This window comes from Amphiura filiformis, chromosome 9, assembly GCF_039555335.1.
Source record: "Amphiura filiformis chromosome 9, Afil_fr2py, whole genome shotgun sequence".
Classification (NCBI taxonomy): Eukaryota; Metazoa; Echinodermata; class Ophiuroidea; order Amphilepidida; family Amphiuridae; genus Amphiura; species Amphiura filiformis.
In genome coordinates, this window is record NC_092636.1 from 25,377,010 (window position 1) to 25,393,306 (window position 16,297).

The 16,297-nt window shown below is 37.1% G+C and overlaps 1 protein-coding gene across 1 annotated transcript; it reads right to left on the reverse strand.

The window, feature by feature from the left end:
* Nucleotides 1-3,588: 3,588 nt before the first annotated feature.
* On the reverse strand, nucleotides 3,589-6,909 carry LOC140160025 (neuronal acetylcholine receptor subunit alpha-7-like). The gene is made up of 4 exons (XM_072183294.1): nucleotides 6,760-6,909; nucleotides 5,324-5,368; nucleotides 5,034-5,140; nucleotides 3,589-3,885 (listed from the first exon to the last, which is right to left on the reverse strand). The coding sequence occupies exons 1-4, from the start codon at nucleotides 6,907-6,909 to the stop codon at nucleotides 3,594-3,596; spliced, it is 594 nt and encodes a 197-aa protein (XP_072039395.1). The 3' UTR covers nucleotides 3,589-3,593.
* Between the last annotated feature and the right edge of the window lie 9,388 nt (nucleotides 6,910-16,297).

Here is a 16,297-nt window from a genome sequence, read left to right on the forward strand (position 1 = left end):
GTACACGGAGACTTAAGCATAATAAAATAAAATCCGAGTGCAAATTTATTGAACATTTAGTCCATGTATTTGCTTGAATACGCTAAATATAAAGATATAGGATTTTTTCAAGTATTTTACATCATCCAATTCATTTGATGAACAGCAGATGACTATAATCTGTCCTTATATAATCTGTGTGTGCCTTCCGCGATTCGCCGAACGCGAGCAGCGACCATGGCAAAAACGACTTTTAACACAACAATTTGTCACGGTCAAATTGGTTCAATAGAACTCAATGCTACTCAATGGGTGTTGTCGATTTTGATGTGTTACTGACGTAACGAAAAATCCTACATAGCGCAAAGCATTTTTCTGATTTATCACAAAACGACCAATAAGTTGGGACTATTTTTAACAAAATCGGAGCATTTTTCAGTTTTACTCCCTGTGATGCAAAACTTAGACCTATGACGTCACGATGTTACATTTTGCTCGTAACTCCTTAAATGTACGTCGTAGGTAGGTCAAACTATACTTTTTCTGAATCCTTGTGACTAGAGGAATACATTGATTGTATTGTTAACGAAGTCCGAGCAATTGTGAATTTGACCTCTGTGTAAAAGTTCAATGACCTTTTCCCACCAAACCAGGGTGCTGTTGAAATGCCTCCATAGCCCGGGCTTCATAGCCTATAATGATCAGCGCTATAAGAACTGTATAACAAATGCAGCCAAGTTAACACGATTTGCACGATTGTTACGGAAGTTTATTGGACTAATAAAGCCGCCCTCTGTAGTCAATTTAATACAAAGGGATGCGGTATAGTTTTCTGCTATTCGTCTGTTTGCGATAATCACGCACATAATGCTTACTTATGATCGGTATAATGTGTGATGGCGGTGGAAGCAAACCTACAAACTGTTGATAGAGCACGACCTGGTTGGTGATGCCAAGGGATACCTTTTCACCAGAGGCAGTCGGCAGAATAAAGACCAGTAAATTCAAAACGGACAATATGATACATGGAATGATTAGATTAAATATGTAAAACATTGGACGGCGTTTGAGAACCACTGTGTAAACGATCTCCGGGTAAGATCTGAAAAAACAAATATGTACTGGATTAAAAACAACATCAATATTGTTTTCATTAGAAGACATAAATAGGTCTCTGGTTAATGTGGGTCATTAGTTTGTATTTTCTTTTTATTCCAGTACCGATATCACCAATGGGTGTCACTCCCCGTCGGTCGCGACTGAGGCCGGTCACCTTGATGTGAACATCCAGTAAGCCATGTATGTATTCGACTAATATTTCGATCGTTCGAATTAAACGACGTACTCCAAAGTTTTATTTATTTATTCGTCACAAATACAGCACATAAAAATAAAGCCTTGATTGTTGTAGGGTATGTTAGTTTGTTGCTCTCATCTTTAAAGAAGAACCAAGTATGGTGGTATTAAAGCCATATTATAACATTTTCAAACAAAATAGATTAGCGTTTCTTTGCCATAAAATGTTAGCTTTTACTGTCAGATATATCCCTTTTATTTTTGAGCCGAACAACTACGGCAAAGCAAAGAAAATTGAATTTACTACCAGCGCACATGTCGCCAATACGTACCACTCCTTCGGTCATGTTATAGTACGACCTTTTGTTGTGTATATCACTGTCCCGCACGCCGTGTACGTACTGTGTGTTATGAACATCGTGTATGCGTTCGACTAATAATTCCATCGTAATAATAAAGCGCCGAATCCGGCGTTTTATTCAAAATCTCGGATTTTGACAAAACTACAGCACCTAGAGTCTTGATTTTTGCAGGCTATATTGGTGTAATAAAGTACAATTTAATCGTGTAAAAAAATGAATTAAAAAAATTCAGTGAGGGCGTCCTCCTCAGCAAATGTTATAATATGGCTTTAAGGTCCGCTCAGGGTCGCCATAGATCTAATATTGACACTACAGAATGTATATATTATAGAAAATCATCCAGGATTTGCAGAGGAGGGGGAGGCTGGGGAAAACAAGATTTAAACATAAAAGGTACCACCTAATCAGTGATAAACTATGGTTTTAAAAAGGTTAAAGGAAAATTACGGGGTAAATATCAAGCGGAATAAAATGCATGTTCTTATCATTTAGATTTTGTCGTTACAGACAGCCCGTGGGGCGAAAAGAATTTATTTTTTAGAACAAACTATCATAGGTCAGTAACTATGGGCACATTCTCCGATAAAGTGTTCAAGTTTGGTCTCAAGAATGACAAAATGCCAACCACGAAGAATTCATGAAAATCATTCAGAAACGTAAACTTTAATAGTTTCAGAACACAAAACAATACATGGGTGATTTTTCAACAATACTTCATTTTTGAGCCCTTTCCCACCTTTGTCTTAATCATGCAAGTGTAAAAACCTACCGACTAAATACCAATACTTGATCAGTCATCACCCAATGTACTAATGTCTGGTATGGTATTAGGCTACATTTATCACAGCGTTTTTTCACAGGGGAGTCGAATTTAGGTATTAAACGTATCTGTGACGACATGAACGTAACGTCAGGACTTTTTGCCATCAATAGACCTGATTTTTTTACTTTGAAACCATTGTATTATATACCACACATATAATATACTAAAGTAACTATGGAACCTGCTTGATCCATCACATATGAGAACCTTCATCTAGCCAATATTTTCAGATTGTTATCCATTAGAAATGTGGTAACGTATCTGTGAACAATATTGGCGACATAGTCTCAAAGACCTGTTGGAAAAATTTAATAACCTGTGTTGTGATGTTTTATACTTTATAATTTAGGGCATGATACCAGCTGATGAAAAGTACCTACAATCCATTATATTATATGCGCGCATGTTTAGCGAGCAGGGACACATTATACGGAACGCACCTTGGCTGGCGACATGGAGGAAAACAATGGATATGCATAATCAGCTTCATTGTTTTATACTTTCTAGGCACGTTACAACTTCAAACCCCACACATTTTAGAAAGCAACTCCTAAGTATAAGTTATATTAATAAAAGCCATTTCTTTCTGACGAAACAAGTCTGAATACGACTTGAAACTATATGGGCGACACAGATTTAGCATTTTGAACACTTTATCGGAGAATGTGCATGGGATGTTCCCGCGCTCGTCGCGATTGATTAAGCGGAATAAACAGCATATTTAAAGTTGTTTTCTTTAAACTTCCGTGGTCGTGCCTGTGCGTATCGCGTACACGAGCGTAAACACAAAAGCAATAAGCAATCACGCTGATTGGCTAATCAATGCACTTGACAACAAGCCGGCTGACCCATTGGTCTTCGGCGCGGCGCGTAGTAGGCGACCTTGTCACTTCTACGCGATCGCAATTCACCAGCGCGTACCCGGACCACGGAAGTTTAAAGAAAACAACTTTATATATTTAGATTTATTCTGTTGTCATTACAAACTCCACTAAAATTAATGGTTCATATGATTATCTAAACTGATTTATACTTTATTGAACTTTATTCCGTTAAAAATCGCCAATGAGTAACCCTACTCTAACTTCATGTGGGTATTGTTCTGCCAAACAAAACATCGCCCTTTTCTGTACTTACCCTAGATAAGCATAATCAAGAACCTCACGAAGACTGACCACGGCTTCCAATTCCCATATTCCAGTTCCTATAAAATCTGTCTCAATATGCGAGGGAAAAAGATTCACCTGCTTCAAATTATAAGACCAGGATCTAAATTTTAAATGGCAACGTTGAGTATCAAAAGGAAGGAGTCGAGCATCAATAACGCAATATGTTTTCAGTATGTTCGATGTAGCCCACTCCACCCTACCATCGGGAAATATAAGCGCATCATTGTCTCGAAAGTCTTCAAATTTTCCATCAACACTGTGAATAGTATCAAATATTATACTTGTAAATAAATAATATGTGATGTGATCAAGCAAAATAAGTCTGAAGTCGGAAATATTGCTTTTGAGATATAACCAAAAAAAGGAAATAATTTCTTCTCTTTCCTATTGTTTTGGAAACACTACAACTGCTCATATCGTTGGAACAATGTGTCCAATGGGGTTTATGCAAAATGTAGCTTTGCAAATGCTATATACAACCTCACGTTGACTGACCACGCTGTGACAGATAGTACTATCATGGCACTAAACTAATTCATATGATCTTTTGAAGACCACTTGTAGAATGATTAATATAATCATTTTAGTGGGGATACTGGGTTGTATTTTAGGCCTGTTCCTTTAGATGATATGAACAAAAACGTGACAGCCTCATCCCTAAAGGTCGTATGGTATACCACCTGTTCTATTCTGTGGTCCGTTTTGATACACGTTTTTACTTCTAACATCCAACCGCTGCTCTACATATGGAAAGGTTTTTATACAAAAACGATTCTCTTATAAACCATCATGCGCACAGTTTCCACCTCGATACACCTGAGCACACAATTTCGTCCCAAGAGCTTCCAAGCAGAGACCAAGAAGCAGTGTATGTCTCCACCACAGTCTTTGATTACACTACACGGTTGAGTGCATAGCAATGTAAAAGCTGTGAAGCTTCTAGCTAAAAATGGGCCTCTTTGATTGTTTTTTGTCGAAACCTCAAGTGTTCCCTTCATCCAATAAGAATTTTTTTTAAATATCAAACGAAAGCTAACACTTCCCCTAAAACACTGGAAAATCTGTTGAAAACTACCACTCCAAGCACATTTTTGACCAAAATGTAGGTTTTAAAAGTCAAAACCCCAAGTGTTCCTTACAATATTTTTCAAATTTTATGTCATTAAATGAAAAAGCACACTTATATTGTCCATATACTAGAGTTACTATTTTTGCCTGTTTTGTCATACGGTTGTAAATTCAATGAACTATGACTTTTTAAAAAGAACGCTTACGAATTGATATGAGTAAATTCAAAACTTCCTCAGATTGTTATAGGGTTAGAGTCAATGTAAGGTAGAGATCTGCATTTGTAAAAAGGAAGAGAACTACACATGACCACCCACCTGTAAGAGTAATACTAACTTGTCATATATGCGAAGATCTGGACGCCAAATCGACGAGGGTGGAACACCTAAGTATGGAATGGGATATTTACTTGTATTCCAAGTTAGAAACTCATCATGCCACACCTTTGCGAGATAAAAGCAAACAAATAAAACTATTAAATAAATTATTAATCAATATTGATTAATTAATTGAATTAATTTATACTAATTAGTGCTGCAGAAGAGTTTGAAGTTGTTATTGAGAAATTTGAGGAAGTCGAAGTCATTGCAGAATATTCATTTAGAATACACGTATAATTAGCTTACCATTGTGATAAGTGCACTTACTGTCAACGTTTGCATTTTTTCATTCTGTAACAGAGTATATAATGGCAGTTGTAATAAAGCAATATTTTAAGGTTTTTGAAAACAAAATTGAAGGACACAAAGGGTTTATCTATAGATGAGTTGACTTCTGACATCAATGCCTGGCAGTATGCGCACGCATCATCACAATTTCCATTGTTTTTTGCCATGCGCGCGCGCATGGGTTCACTCAAGCATATCGATATACCAGTCCCCTGCCTTTGTTGATAAACATTGAGGTCAACTCATCTATAAACATGATAAAATTCATCACAATTTAGATTGTTGCATTTTGGAATCTGTAATTTCCCTACTTAAGGGATCTGGAATAAGCGTTTTGAGCGTTTCGACAGTATTTTTTGTGGAACATGAGAGCACATCAGACATATCGAATTGCATTCTGAATACGAAGAATGTCTTTCTGATATCAAATAATTTTCATTTTTGAAATTCACGATATAATACAAATTTTATGACAAATTATTAAAATTTATATTTTTCACATTTTTGATATATAACAGTCCCCGAAGTAAATTTCATAAATCTAATGATATATTCTTAAAGTGTATGTAGCTGGGAGGAAAAGCCGACGATCAATTGAAAATTTTGACCTTTCATATTGACGATATGGATTTTTTTCCCAAAAAGTGGTGTTTTTGGGGAAAAAATCCATATCTTCAATACGAAAGGTCAAAATTTTCAATTGATCGTCGGCTTTTCATCCCAGCTACATACACTTTAAGTACATATCATCAGATTTATAAAATTTACTTCGAGTACTGTTAAATATCAAAAATATAAATTTTTAATAATTTGCCATAAAATGTGTATTATTGCGAATTTCAAAAAATCAAAATTATTTGATATCAGAAGGACATTCTTCGTATTCAGAATGCAATTCGATATGTCCGATGTGCTCTAATGTCCCACAATAAATACTCTCCAAACGTTCATACCCCATCTCTTAAGTAGAGAAGTTAGCTACATGTATTTTAATGAGGCTGTTTTCTTCGTTTTTTGTCAAAATTATCATTTCAAAAATACCTAATGACAATTTGTATGACTCACCCTTCACTTGCAGGCATTTTATTAACAATTTTAATTTTGTTACACTTACGCCGGGATCACTGAGGATCACAAAATATTCCATTTAGTGGCCTTAAACATATTGATACAAAATCCAAACAACACATTTTCAGCCCTACTATTTCACATGTTAAATTAGCAAAATACACATGCATTCCATTAATAGGGCTACTAAATAGTGAGAAGTAGGGATATAACATGATAAATATTATTGAGAATACTAGTATTCACAAATTTTGAAGTAGGCATAATTTGGGCATAAACTTGGTGAAATGTTTATATATGTATTATGTTCATTATGTTTTCCTTACCAATTCAATGAGTCTGTAAATATCCAGGGTGATAACAACTTCTATTTGAGTGCTGGAATTTACTACAGGTCGTGGTAATGTTGAACCATAATTTGACAAAAGCTCCGTGGTTAGATTATAATGGTGTCCTCTTGGGTGACTGGCGTCCATTGCTTTAGGGAACAAACAAATTGAATTTATTTATTTGAAATTTATTGGCTATCTAAAAGTTTTTCATATAGTCATGGTCACGTGATGCCGGATAATGAGTAATTGTTGAAAAATTATTATATATATTAAATGTCATGGTATAAGAAAGTTTGACTTAATATCTCACAACTATTATTGTTCAGAGTTGTGGCAGCCTGCGTCTTGCATAAATATGGCGTACATGTATATAGACATATCTATACAAAAATAGCGAATCGACAATCTATCGAACAGTTGTTTATTTATTTTTTCACTGTTACTTTATTTTAAGGTAACTAACTGTTAAATTAAAAGCCTAGATTATCTCGACAAATACAAAAGGATAATAAGTTTAATGAATGTAAATGAAGATTTGAGGTCATACGCTGACAAAAATCTGCCAAAATGGCCATGGGCTGAAACAATCTGGAATTGTTTTTGCGCGCGTTTTGCGTGAAAATATCCATCTACAAGAGGCACACAATTATGCCTCGCCCCCATAAAGTTTAATGCTGATAAAATAATTTTCTCGAATGCATGTCATAATGATGTTCTTTTTCCTATCACTTTAAGTACAACCATTGTCAGTGCGTAATTCTATTCAATAAACTGTAGATTATATTGTAGAGATTCATCAGGTTTGTTATTGTTCAAATAATTACTTTTGTAATTAGATTGTTTTTACAAAACCAAAATATTTGTGGTGAAATGATGGTAAAACCTCACTAAACTGTAGTGCAATGATGGTAAAAACGCACCAAAAGCCGGTAGTGAAAGTACTAAAACAAAATATCGGCAAATCAAGAAGTTTGAAATACTTCAAGAAAAAAGGCTTACTAAATCGGTCTTAGTGCAGAACCACACCGGAGCCGATTTAAGCGGCAGCCAATTAAAGAAGTGGGTTGTGAATCTATCAAAGTATAAACTGGATAAAAATCAGGAGCGTGTTTTGGCAAAAGGTTTAAACTTCGTGGTTAGCCCAAATAAAATACCCCATGATGATTTCATACTCATAGTAGCCACGGAAAGAGCGTGCTGGGATTTACCATCGGACAAAGCGGAGCAATTGCGGGCTGAAATTGCAGGGACGCTGCGTAGTGCCAAGCCTCCCAGTTCAAATTTAACGCGTGATGAGAGAAATGCACTCAGAAATTTACAGAAAGAAAAATCTATTTTGATTCTGCCAGCAGACAAGGGCAAGGCAACTGTTGTGGTTGACACGGATGATTACGAATCAAGAGTTAATCATCTGTTGCAAGATGAAAAGACTTATGAAAAACTGGAATCAGATCCAACACCTAAATACAAAAGACAGCTCATTGGTATACTATCAAGACTGAAGAAAGAAAAGAAAATCGCAATACAAAAAGCTATACACCAATCCGAGAAGCGTTTACTGTATTTGGCCCTCTATTGACGGCAACACAGATGTACCAGAGCGGGAGATTTAATTCGTAATTCAATACTCATGATTGTGTATTGAATATCACTATTGTGTACAATTCCCGGGTACAATTCTGTATAGCACACAATAAATAATGGATGGAACCCCCGACCTCGGGACACCGCAGTTTTACATCGGGGACACCGCAGTAATGGCGAAGTCGGATAGGTGTATACCTAACTGCTAATAATGTTCCGCGATTGTATCGTATATACGAACAAAATACACAAAGAGGGCAATCCCGTTCGCCCAATTGTAGATTATACCGGTATAATCGGCTATGAAACATCTAGAGAGTTGGCCGATATCCTTGGTCCGCTGGTTGGAAATAGCGTCCATCATGTAAAGAATTCTAAACAGCTCGCGGAGGATATGGCACATGATGCAGTCATGTCTACAGTAGAATTCATCTCGACCTTTGCAGGACTTAACCCCATTAAAAGCTATTAAACCAAGATAACACTCATTGAAACAGCTCAACTGATTAAATCGGATCTTCTCTGGCTGTGCACATGTGATTGTTTTCATGTGCGATATCGCACATGAAAGTTTGTATTATAGCTTCAGTTGGGTAACCGATTATAAAGGAAACGAAAGGAAACAATGGTATGTGTACTTTTGTTCACGAAATGAGACAATGGCGTGCTTTTTGTAAACCAGCATTCTTGAAAATGAGCAACATAATGATTGTTGACTTAACACTGTTTGGAAATAATTTCTTCATATTTTGGTGTTATCTGTCGTTTACATATCCTTCCTAAAACACAAAAGTACGACCCTCTCCAAACACCTAAATTAGCTAAAAATTTAGGACATGTTACAAAACTATATTGTCTAGAATTTTAGAAGAGTACTTTTAATATTGGCCGGTTATTTTTCACACAGCGACGTTAACTAGGCAATGTACTATTACCTATAACATTAACTAAAACACCAAAGTACGAATATTTCCAAACATCTAAATTAGCTAAAAATTTAGGACATGTTACAAAACTATATTTTCTAGAACTTTAGAAGAGTACTTTTAATATTGGCCGGTTATTTTTCACACAGCGACGTTAACTAGTCATATCCCCATACTTTTAACGTAGGGCTATTTGTAGAGGTCACGCGTCAATGGGAAAGAGCACTGTGTATTGTGTATAGGAAAACGGACAGTAACTGCAGTATGAAGTGTATTTATTGAGGAGGATGAAATCTTTAATAGCCACGACGTTGTGAGTCTGTTTACCAACACACCCATTGATCAAACCATCGGCATCATTGAGGACAGACTCAAATAAGACACGGAATTAAAGAACAGGACAAACTTAGATGTGACAGACATTGTTGAATTACTCAAGTTCATTCTCACAACTACTTATTTCTTATTCCGAGGTGACGTGTACCGGCAAAAATTCGGGGCTGCTATGGGTTCTCCAGTGTCAAGTCCACTGACGGCAAATCTGTTCATGGAATGGCTTGAAGAGAAAGCAATTGCATCGGCCCCCCTTAATTGCAAGCCGCGCCTATGGAAAAGGTATGTTGATGACGTTTTAGAGATAATCAACAAAGATGGTGTTGAAGACTTGACAAATCATCTCAACCAGATCGACCCAACAAAAAGTATAAAATTCACCTATGACCAAGAAGAGCAAGGTCAGATCTAGACTGCGGAACTCAGTCTTCAATGATAGTCAGTAATTAAACTTTTGGTCGTTACATGACTATCATTTGAAGACTGAGTTCTTATGATACATCTTCCGAGGAGCAGTTTCAGACAATAGCTCGAGATTATAGGGGCAGAGGTTATCTTTTGAATTCTTTCATGACCACTGAAGCATAGTCATGCCTGTCAAGGACACTCGGCGTGAATTGAAAGACCATGTCACTCGCCACAAAAGAATGTCAAAGGTCATAAGACACCAATTTGGTGTACTTCCGCGCCTCGGAATATGATGCTTAAAGTCTATGACTGGGTCAGATCCCCTTTCTTGATACCCTAATTGTGCGTAAGGAGGATGGCTCAGTTAAGTTATTAGTATACAGGAAAAAATCACATACGGACCAATATCTCAATTTCACTTCACATCACCCTGTCCACCAAAAGCTGGTGGTGGTTCGCACTCTACTGGACAGAAAGGATAAGATAGTAACAGAAGAGAAAGACAGAGAACAGGAAGAAAATAAAATTAAGACAGTTCTGAACAATTGTGGTTATCCGGATTGGGCAATCGAAAAGGTCAAAGATCAGATGGAAAAGAAACCAACAATCAAGAAACCAACTAAGGGAACAAACCAAAAGATCGATGACGTCCTATAAACGTAATTAGTTTCGTTTCTCAGCCGACCCCCTCCCTCCCTGCCAGAAACGTAATAATGAAATGTTGAAAATTTTGACATAATAATAATAATGACACATTTTTCAGACCGATGTTTTTCTACAAACGTAATCGAATATTTGTACCCCTTCCCCCTAAACGAAACTAGTTTCGTTTATAGACGAATCCAAATACACGCATTCCTACACCTGACTAGCAGCCTTTAGTTGGGTCCCCGTCGGCTACAATGCATCCAAAATGTGAAATGATTCGGCCTTGGCGGAAATTTTAAACTGCATTCCATCACCCGTTTTACACCTTCCGCGAAAACACAGGTAGACAAAAGAATGATTTAAGTTTACAACACAATACAGTTCCAACAGTTGTGCAAATAAAAGCCGCCTTACACCAAGGTCGAAGAGGGTTAATAGAATAATACAATACAGATAATTCCGCAGGTAATCCCGTCGCATATATTCATAGATGTACAAATGGATGAACAAAAGGACTATGTATGAATAGATGCGACAGGATTACCTCTATTGTATATATTATTCTATTATGGATTAGTAGAGAACAATATACAGTGCATTGATTAGACTGACGTCATAGCAATAGTTTAATTGCTGTGTCCGTTTCACTCAATAATGTTTAGGTTTGCAAAAATTAAGAATATTTACGAAAGGATACTTACCAAGCAGTAATGGCAATATAAGCCAAATGACCAAGACATTGCAAATGCATTTTCTCATTGCAACACAGATAGGTTTGTGGTGTGAATGTTGCACTTAGATATTTACTCCTACACTGATACTGAGCTAACATCATGATGAATTACATCAAGCATAAAGTGAAGTCCGCATGCCCCACTTGGTCTACGTGACTCTAAAGCGCCACTAAACATTGATTTTTATCTCTACATAAGACGTAATTATGAGTTTATTTGATTATTGGATCTTAGACATGGCACATTAACATTGAGCGTAATTTACTCAAATATCACGTCTTGTACTTTTCAAAGATCATAAAAATAATGTGAATATCAAGGCCTATAAATGGAAATATTTTGTCGATAATTTAAGGTAACGCAGGTTTAAAAAAAAATTATAACCAAAGATTACATACATTTTTTTTAAAGGACATCAGTGATAGGTAAGGCTACGCCTTGCTTTCTTATCAGGCGGGGCCATTATATCTATCTATTAATTGCAAGTCATATCAATTTGTAAGCGCTCTTTAGCAAAGTCACAGTTCATTGAATTTACAACCGTATGACTAAAACAACCTTTTTGCACAAGATTTGCAATTTAGAGAGAATTGTCAATTGCTGATTGCTCATTCTAATGACGCTAGTATATGGACACTATGAGTGTGCCTTTTCATTTAATGACATAAAATTTGAACAATATTGTAAGGAACACTTGAGGTTTTGACTTTTAAAACCTACATTTTGGTCAAAAAATGTGCTTGGATAGGTAGTTTTCAACATATTTACGCCTTGCTATAACATTGAATTGCGTTATCTGTAGACCCAATGACGAAAAGTGTTTTTAGGGGGAAGTATTAGCTTTCGTTTGATATAACAAAAATCTGAGTGGATGAAGGGAACACTTAAGGTTTCGACAAAAACCAATCACAGAGGACCAATTTCCAGCTAGAAGCTCCATAGCTCTTACGATGCTATGCACTCAATCGTGTAGTGTAATCAAAGACTGTGTGGAGACAATTCACTGCTTGCTTGATAGCTCTTGGACGAAAACGTGTGCTCAGGTGTATCGAGTTGGAAACTGTGCGTAGATGGTTTATAAGAGAATCGTTTTTGTATAGAAACCTTTCCATATGCTTCAATATGGGAGTTTTCTGGCCATCAGTGCTTAACAACATCAAGGCCGCAAGCCCAGCAGGGCTGAGGCCGGAAACTACCATAGTGAGGACTTGCAACTAATGAAGTTCTAATATATAATGACCCCGCCGGCAAGCAATGCATGAGCGCTAATTGTTTCTTTGTAGCCCTGCGGGGCAACCTTGAACAATATTGTTTTGAGCGCTTTTGTTTTTTACGGCCGATACCTCACGACGACAGATGGCGGTATAACTGCACTAAAATGATTCATATGATCATTTCAAGACCAGTTGTAGAATGATTAATATGATAATTTTAATATGGAGACTAGGTTCACGTGAATACCACATGATTCTCAAAATGGATGCCTAAATTTAGCCTCAGAAATGTGAGCTATAACCTGACCTATAACCTTAGAAGTCTCTTTTCCAAACACATGCTAGAACCTATAATTTTGTAGTAACAGTAAACCAAAAATGCATAGGGCAAAACTTTTATTATATACTAAAATGGTTTAAAAGCACTTTGTAGGTAGAAATATTATATATTTTGAATATAGGAGTGACGAACATATATGTACTTTTTAAATTTGCAAGAAATAAAAGAAGAGAATTGTTAATGAAAATCATGTCATCGTAACCTCAATAATTATTATAAAAGATTACTAAAAAATATGAAATCGTCTCAAGGTCCTGTCAAATCTATTCAATGAATTGTGTACCATAATATTCAGAGGTCATGTTATGCTTGATCTGATAGTGACGGAGGATTTTAATTAATTGGTGTGCTTTTGTTTTATTGATGAAAGTAGCTAATGACAAATAAATTGACATTTGTTTTGCTTTGAAGATGACGACATTATTGTAGAAACTCCTTTTGTATACTATGTTTTTGAGACAAGTATTGAAATTGAAAAATAGTGTATTAAAATGCATAGATTTGAATGTGTGCTCTGTGTGGTAGCATGTAGGGACAGTAGGGTGGTGTAACATAACATGGTAATGGGTGTGTGTGGTGGGGTTCAACCCACCCGTGGTCTCTGTCTAAGACCTGACCTGGTCTAAAAGGCTGTGCAATAATTATGAGCCCCCCCCTCGGGAATAAAATTTCAAACGGCTCGGCAAAAATCGCTTGCCCCCCCCCCCTCTCGGCCCGCCAAAAATGGCTTGCACATGCCAAATGTTTTTGATCCCAATTTGAAAACTTTAAATGGTCTATGTACCTGATGCGAGCGCAGCGAGCACGAAAATTTGCATAAGCATTTCCGTGCGGTTTTACTAAGCCTTTTTAGAGCGTTTTATTTAAAAGGCGCCCCAAGAATGTGCCAAAAATCGCTTGCCCCCCCCCCTCGGCTTGCCAAAATTGCTTGCCCCCCCCCTTCGGCTGGCCAAATATTTCTTGCCCCCCCCCCCTAATTTTACCTTCCCCCAGGGCTCATAATTATTGCACATTATGGTGACAGGGACTAGTAATGTTTAATTTGTCTGGCTTGTCCTTTGGACACACAAGAATTGATCGGGGTGTGCGTGTTGGCCTAAATTGCACACTCCTTACACACGTAATACACTCCGTATGTGCTACAGAGGGAGCTGTTTGGGGTTTTTTAGGTGGCTGTGTTGCTTTTGCTATCGCCCCTGGGGATAGCCACAATTAGCGAGGGCGCTGTTCACTTCGAATGTTAATTTCAACTGTGAGTTTTGTTAATTTGAGCAATACCCCAAGATTTTGTATAATGCACTCACATTTACATTTGCTCGTATTTTCCAACATTTTAGTGACAATTTTGTTGTAAAAATAACAAAAATCACAGGATTTTTTTCTCGTGTATGAAATAGGTTAATAAATGCGTATCATTTTTGTCCCAAAATAAGAGAACCCTCATTGCGCCCTCTTTTCGCCTATTTCTGAAATGCTGATCAAATATATAATGGTAGGTAAAGAAACCTTTAATCGGTAGCTTTAATAAACCAACCATTATTTCAATCGGCTCACAACTTTTGAAGATATGCTTTTAAAAGAAAAGTACCCGTTTTTTACTCTGTCCACGGATAGCAAACAGAGTGGTTGGGATGGGTCATGCTGTGGAGTGGCCAGCAAGATCACCAGACCTCACACCACTTGATTTCTTCCTTTGGGGGCAAAATCCAAGATCTTCTCAAACGTATTACTGCTGCATTCGCAAGTATTCGGCGCACAAGGATGTTACGCAACGCAGTTGATGCAACTGAAACCTGTATTCGCCAAGGAGGCTAGGTAGAGAACAGAACAGCATTGTAAACTTACTTCAGAAGAACCAAAGACAAAGCAAGCAGCCCTTTTCAGGGCTACCTTCTATCCCAATAAAAACAAATGACTTTGTTGTAAATAAAAAGAAAGCAAGAAACAACAAAGTAAGAAACATAATAAAACAAAAAGGCAAAATAACCAAGAAAAAATAGTAATTGCAAGTATAGCAAAAGAAGTCCCATCCCACACCCCTTTTACTCACAAATTAATAACAATTAGCAAAATCCATAGCCCATAAGCCCACCGGTATAAAGGCCCATCCAAGTAAGCATTTAAGAATATTTGATATTCATGCATGGTACGTGTACTCCTTTTCAATTTTGAAGTAGCCAAACCTCCTCCCGTGGACAGAGTGAAAAATTGGTACTTTTCTTAAAAAGTACATATCTCCAAAAATTATGTGCCGATCGAAATAATTGTTTTGGTTTATTAAAGCTAACCATTAAAGGTTTCTTTACATACCAAAATATATTTGATCACTTTTTCAGAAATAGGAGAAAAAGAAGGCGCAATGAGGGTTCTCTTTTTTGGGGGACACCCTGTACAAAATAATGCACTTGTACCGTGATGTTGATGCGTCTAATGCACTCCCCCTGCGGAGCTTGACATCTCAAAACGCGTGCATTATTCTGTACAACTTCACTCCCAACAAGTGACGCACTTATATTAACCTATTTCAGTGACGTTGCATCATTACACTAGTGGTTTCATTACACCAGTGGTTTCATCAGACTAGCAACCCATCACATCTGACAGTTTCTTTTTATAGGCAACAAGAACCGCCGTAGAGGGCATGATTATATAAAAGTGTCGTGTCCTTTTCTGCGAATCCAAATGGCTTCTATGTTTCACTGATCCGTCAGGCTTTCTGGTTATGAAGGTATTGAGGAAGTAATGTAATTCAAGTGTTCCGTTAGGCAGTCAACAACATCTTTGACCAACTCATCGCGCCCTCTACGGTGCTTCCTGTTTTCCACCACAAAGGACGCGGTCAGATGTTTTGGATTGCCAGTCTGATAGTGGAAATGTAGTTGTGAAACGTTACTGAAATGTGAGTTAAACATCTTAATTTTTTTTTAATTGTTCAAAATGATCAAATTCACACCAAACCTTTATATAAATAATGACCTACATTCCTCAGTCTGTTTTTTGTTGTGTTGAGTTCCTAGGCTCTCTCGTCCTTTTTTCTGTGTATCCAAATGGCTTCTTTGAGCCGTCTTGTAGTTTATTATGATTCATTCACAGTGGCGGCGCCAGGAATTCTTTTCGGGGAGGAGGGCATTGGGGGTAAAGTGAATTTCAGGGGGCAAAATCAACAAATTTTGCCCATAATTGCCCCCCAAAAGCGAAATTTTCGTAATTTTGGGTTTTTACTGAGGCAACGGGGGGCGGGGGCGGGGGCAAGAGTTATAACTGGAGCATGCCCCCGTTGCGCCGCCACTATTCATTTAGTTTCAACTACAGCATGCTTCAACTGCAGTATTATTATATCCATTA

What these genes read in the sequence shown, in the direction of transcription:
- LOC140160025 (XM_072183294.1), bottom strand. Translation starts at nt 6,909, where the DNA reads ATGGACGCCAGTCACCCAAGAGGACACCATTATAATCTAACCACGGAG. An exon ending in TAAGTGCACTTATCACAATG is followed by an intron (nt 5,141 to 5,323) that starts GTAAGCTAATTA and finishes TATCTCGCAAAG; the next exon opens with GTGTGGCATGATGAGTTTCT. An exon ending in GATCTTCGCATATATGACAA is followed by an intron (nt 3,886 to 5,033) that starts GTTAGTATTACT and finishes TACTATTCACAG; the next exon opens with TGTTGATGGAAAATTTGAAG.